The 5,885-nt window shown below is 46.3% G+C and overlaps 2 protein-coding genes across 2 annotated transcripts in view; one reads left to right on the forward strand and one right to left on the reverse strand.

Annotated features, from left to right (window-relative positions):
- CIZ1 (CDKN1A interacting zinc finger protein 1) overlaps positions 1-2,208 on the forward strand; it is a gene marked incomplete at its 5' end in the record, with an annotated part of 16,915 nt that extends 14,707 nt beyond the window's left edge. The window contains one exon of the mRNA XM_010192105.1: positions 1,032-2,208. Within this exon, the coding sequence (XP_010190407.1) occupies positions 1,032-1,637 (606 nt within the window). The remainder of the gene's footprint in view (positions 1-1,031) is intronic.
- An 885-nt stretch (positions 2,209-3,093) lies between these two features.
- Positions 3,094-3,396, reverse strand: LOC104546671 (chromosome unknown open reading frame, human C9orf16). Its single transcript, XM_010192107.1, has one exon. The coding sequence runs from the start codon at positions 3,394-3,396 to the stop codon at positions 3,094-3,096; it is 303 nt and encodes a 100-aa protein (XP_010190409.1).
- Positions 3,397-5,885: the final 2,489 nt, after the last annotated feature.

The following is a 5,885-nucleotide window of genomic DNA, read 5'->3' on the forward strand; positions in this document are numbered from 1 at the left end:
AAACTGAATTACAGTGTAAAGCTGCCTGTCTCATGTGCTGTAATTCCCCATTGCAGACTACAGTAGTGCTGCTGAAGGTAGTGGTGAAAGCCAGTGCACTCAAAATAGTTTCCTTAAATCGTCAGGTCTAATGCTAGTGCCAGTTTAAGGGACACTCAGCTTTCTGCTAAAGTCAGTTGATTGTGGAAGGAACTGCTGTGGAAAAGAGGGAGCTTTGTTTTATTCCTTTAGCTCATGTTCTGACTGGGTCTTGAAAATCAGATCCCTATTGCATGTTAGACAGCTATACAGACTTGCTGTTTTTCTGAAATCCAGTCTTGAAAATGGCTAGTAGCCATTTTAATCCATTTTAATCTCTTTACAGACCTCTACTGGTTCATCATGACAGCGAGTGCAAATGAGTCATTTTATCGATGACATGCTTACCTTTATTCTGTAAAGAACCTCAGTACTTTGTAACACTAAGATATTCTTGATATCTTAGTGTTCCTGTCAACAGTTTCACTGGCTGCACAGATTGTATCAGTAGAGTGAAAAAATGTTAAGCTTTCAACTGAAGTCTTGCTTTGGCTGATAAACATTAAATCACATCTCTGCAGCTGAGGGCAGTGCATAGCCTCCTTATCCAGGGTACATGTCCAGAGTTACCTTCTGGCAGTAACTGAAGCAAGAGCTGTCACTCACACTGTTACATCTACAAAGTTCCAAGTCAGACTGAGATTAACAGCTGCCAAAACATGATTTTTGTCTCAGGAGCCAGAGGTCTGCCATGCATATGCTCAGCATTAAGTAACGCGAGAGGGACTTCAATTTTTAATATCACCACTTTTCCTCACAGGAGCTGACCTTGTTCTACTTGAAAGCCTCAGCAGCCAGGCCAGGAGAGCTGCTGAGACAAGTCGTGCCCTTGCAGATTCTAGCTGCCACTCACCACTGTTTTTGTACAGGTTTTCCTGGACCAGCTGCTACTTGCTGCAGTGACAGTAGCTGAGCTGGGCTCTTCTCTCACATTGATTTGTTTGTATTTGCAGAGATACAAGGCAGCAAGGCACCGTACCACAGCTGCCTACCCCGAGGCTCCTTTGCATTCCCAGGGCTCCAGCTCCCAATTGCTGGATGATCCAAAACATCCTCCTGCTACAACAGCAGATAGCAGCAAGAAGATGATTGATGATCATGGGATAGAGAAGGAGGGCGCAAAGCTGGCAGCCCTGCAAGAACAAGCTTTGAGGTCTCTGGAGGGTAAGGGTGAGCTGGCCACCTCTGTAGCAGAGGGCAAAAGCCTAGCCAGCGTGACTGACGATGTATGTGGAATCATGGTTGTAGAAGAAGAAAATCTACAGGAAGAAAGCAAGTCCACTACCACTAGTGCCGACTGCCTGCTCCCTGAAGAGAACCGCACCACAGGGGAGTTGTTGGGACACGCTGTGTCTAAGGAGGAGGAAGCCAATGCAGCCAGGCAAAGGGAAGGCACAGATTACTACCAGGATTCAGGGAATGGAGGGGGTTTAGGACAGAATGAGGCAGCAAACATAGGCCAGGAGGTAGAGGCAGAGCCTTCCTCCCTAGCCAAAGGTGAGACAGCCAGTCTTACCTCTGCTGGGTGCAGACGCTCCTCTAGGCGCAAACCCAGATAGAGTGGCCTTAAAGGGAGAGCCCTTTACATATGATATTTGCTGGAAATGTTTATTTTCTGAGTCTTTTAATAGAGCAAAAACCTTCAACTTTACTGCTGTTTTTATTTTAAGAATAAAATAAGCCTGGCTTTAGCGTGTCTAAAACAGTATGGTGTTGGTTATTACTGGTACAGTTGGGATACAGCAATTGTGTGGAAAGACTGAGGCTTGGATTGTTGAACTTGAAAGAAGACAGTAACGTGACTTTCATAGGGACAAAGTTCATGAAGCAGATGAATGCAGGCTTATTTTTAACTCAGAATTCTTTGTAATTCCTCGCTTGTTTCCTTTCCAGGCAGAGGAAAGGTTTATCTCTTGGGAGACTGTATGCCCAATTCTGCTCCTCAGAACAGTTTTCTTTCAAAGATGCACACTCTTGGACAAGGACTGTGTCCTATGCTAGGCAAGAAATGTGCATCTTGGTCCCTTGCTAACACCACGAGGCTTAACACAGTCTGTTCTCATAGTGGAGACTCTCAGGAACAAATTTTATTTCAAACTGATTTGAATAAAACAGATTTCTTATAAATAACTTCTTTAACTTTCCAAAAAACTCCTTTAACTCTACAGCATACAGTAAGACCTGCTTCCCAGTGCTAGCCCCAGGCCATCCTGACAAGATCACAAAGTTTTGGGCCAGACTACTCATGCATACTCTTGTCAAAATGTACAGCCCATGGCAGGCAGGCCCCCGTCTCTTTGCTCTGTATAGGTAATGCTGTGGTGGGGGCTAATCAGGCGGCTCTCCCTCTCTCTAAAGCCCGAGGCCTTAATGGCAGCTTAAGGAGTTAGGCAGCTTCCAATGCTAACAGTCAAAAACATCACTCTGGTAGCTTGTCTTATCTGCTTGGAAGGGGACAGGAGTGTCCAGTGATCTGGGACCATCTGCCAGTATTTCTTACAACGAATAATGGGGAAGCTGTAGTTTCAAGGCAGGAGCTGGCCTAGGGCCCCCGTCTCCACATCTGGCACCAGAGTCACACTCACAGGCAAACCTGGAGACAGGACAGCCCCTGCTTACTGTGCTTTTTGAGGGAAGAGGCTAGAGCTGTAAGACTCCTTGCTTGGACTTAACAGTATAAATGAGCAGAGGTCATTTTTCCTTTATGTGAAGAGGGCCTGCTTGCAAACAACCTGCATGGCATCAGGCTTCCTCCAACCAACTCTAACCAAGTGTCAGTGCCAGGCTCGTGGTGGGCAGCAAAAAGAACCAACTTCCCTACATCCACCAGTGTGCTCTGCACCCATCACACAGCTAAAGGAAAACAGAACATGGAGGTGAACAGTGGGACACAACCACAGGAAGGAAGGAACAAGTAACAGTCATGAGGTACCTCCTCTATTCAAGTTTTATGTCAAATTGGTGACCAGTGAGTGTCCCCTTAGCAATACCAACTGAGTGTTTGTGGCCAGCACACTAGACTGGAGGCTGTGGTCCCTGCACATCAGTTTCCATGTCCTGCTGCTGGCTCTGCTGCTGCTGCTGCTGCTGGAACTCCAGGCGGGTCTGGCGGTTGGACTCCAGCAGTTCTTTCAAGCAGGCGTGCAGATAATCATTCTTCTCCTCCAGGTGATCCAAGCAGGAGTTGATCTGGTCCAGCATGGAGTTTATTGCTGCATATTCTAAAAGGAAGGGAAATGAGAGACTGAACAATGTAAGTATATTGTTACTGCAGTAAATGAAGACAGCGAGAGCTCTTGCAAAACATACCCATGGCATTTTGGCTGTACCTTAGCTGCCACTGGGTGCATGAAGTAAAATGCAACTGAATCCTGCATGTGTTGCATTCACCAATCAAACGAGACCAATGAGAAACAGGAGGACTGGTAACAAGGTCTAAGGCAAGTTACCTGGGCAGCCCAAACATGTTATGGGCATATCTGACAGCCTTTGATCTCATACGTAAACAGCTGGCCACAGGACGAATGCTAGTGCGCAGTGATCTGCATTGCAACAGTACCAAATAAACCCCAAGGACAAGTCAGCCTTTCTGGCTGCCTCGGGGATCATCTTTCCTGAGAAGGGTGCAGGCATCCTGGCAGTGTGCCGAAGCGTTTACATTCTGTGAATTACTTGCATAAGGCTCCCAGGCTGGGATGTGCTTTGCAAGGGCCTGGCTGGGGTCAGAGTGCTAAAACAGCACAGCCATTGCTGCGGCGGGAGCAAGGATGAGCCCAAAGGTGCTGGTAGTGGCACTGTTATTTCCAAAGGCAGGTACGTGTGGGGCACCAAGTCCTACCGCAGGATTTTCAAGCACCATTAAGGCTTTGGGTGCTTCAGATTAAAATCAGACTCATTTGGGATGATCCTGACGGCTGCTTCTCTAGGTACAGGCTTTTTTACTTATAGCATTTGTTTCAAGTGCAGAAGTGTCGGCCTCAGCGCATTTCACAGTGAAGTGTATTAGCACTGTTAATCAGGTGAAGATGGCTGTGCTACTGTGATGACACACTTGCTTTTGGATTGCTTCAAGCAGTAGTCACAGAATCCTAAAGAATAACAAAAAAACCCCAAAACTCAAAAAAACCCAACAACCAAACCTGAAAAAATAGACAAGATAAACCTCTGCTGACAAGTTACTGAGAAACCCCAGGGGGGTTACAGGAGATCCCAGGTGGAGCCAGTTCCATTTTTCCTTTCTAAAGCTGCACAGGCAGAGCAAGTGCAGGGATGCAGGCATCGAGCTGTGATCTGTGAGTTCATGAGGATCGTGAGCCGTTCACAGAAGTGTTGCAGCCCTTAATTCTTTGGAGAACCGCGTCTGTCACATTTAATCTTGTTCAAGTCCAAGTCTGGCCTTGCAGGTATATGTGGAGGCGGCACTGTGAGCAAGAGCACTGCTGATGTCCTTGCAGTTAAAAAACAATCCCACACGTTCTTTCCAAAAAGGCATCAATTTCCAGTATTTTGCAAACCCTGTTTCAAGGTCTGTGATACTGGAGTTAGAGGTCTTCACTTCAACCTAGCATTTGATGCACCGCATTCCAACTAAATGGTGAGCAGTTCCCAAGTCAATCGATAACTACTTCTGACAGGTAACATTATTCATCACCTTGGCATGAAGTCTGTAATCACAGCACAAGCCGAATTGTTCTCAGTGCCTAGAGCTCGAGCGAAGGCTATGTAAGTTGTGCAGCTTTGGGAAGTAAAAAAAATACGCATTTTTAAAATCTGTAAAAATATTTTCTTTTCTTGTCTTCTGTTAGTTGCAAGCTTGGTGTATTTTTGTGGCAATGTACCCACATCCCCTAATGAAAATGTTCATCAAGAGTACAGCAATTGCATTGTTTACTCCTCTGCCTTCTTACAAGAACAGCTGCGAAAAATAAGGTTTCCTATTTGAGATCAAGGAAGTGATCCACACCTTCAGGATCCTTCACACAAGACCAGGAAATAGCCACAGATCTTTATGACCAGCTACTGCACACAAAGCCCCCGCTAATTACAAGCAATAATAACAACTTAATGCCTAGACTCAATGGAGATCAGATTTAGTGACTTTCTCTGTCAATTAATGTGTCTCTTAGCTCTTCAAAAAGTTTGAAACACAAATCTCTGTGATGATGCAAAGCAGTGACTACTCCTGGAGTTTCAGGGCAGAAATTATTCTCCACAGTTGAAAGATTCACCTCCGTGGGTCACATCTGGAAACTGAATGATCCTCTGGGAAAGAGCATAACGCAGCTCTTCACCATTTTCAAGGGAACAGTAGCAAAGTGCTCACTCTTCGAAAGATGTCCGGTTTTATGAGTGACCTGTACATACGCATTACAGCTCTGCCACTGTCTCACTTTCTCTGCCTGCTTTTTCTAACTGGACAGGACAGTATATGAAATGTCATACTTAGGCACTGTAAAAATGCCCACAAGTGGTATTTGCCAAGCTAACTGCATTAAATTCACTTTTTCCACCCGCGGTTTCTCCCGGATCTGCTCACGTGATCCATCCTGCGGTTTCAAAACCTGAATATCCTCTTTCTCCCCTGACACCAGCAACAGCATAGAATGCTCTTTCCACAAGACAAATTAAATAAAATACCCCTGAGGCAGCAACGTGTGGGAGCTCAGCGCTCAGAATCACGGCCCAAAACCCGCTGGTCCCGCAGCCCCTCACACCCCTCACCTCTGGCGTCGGGCCCTGCTCCCAGCAGCAAAACCCCTGGAAACGCCTGGGCCTCGACCCCGTGGGCCCTGGCCAGGCCGCCCAGC

The sequence above is a fragment of the Mesitornis unicolor genome, unplaced genomic scaffold (assembly GCF_000695765.1).
Source record: "Mesitornis unicolor isolate BGI_N332 unplaced genomic scaffold, ASM69576v1 scaffold43449, whole genome shotgun sequence".
In the NCBI taxonomy this organism is placed as follows: Eukaryota; Metazoa; Chordata; class Aves; order Mesitornithiformes; family Mesitornithidae; genus Mesitornis; species Mesitornis unicolor.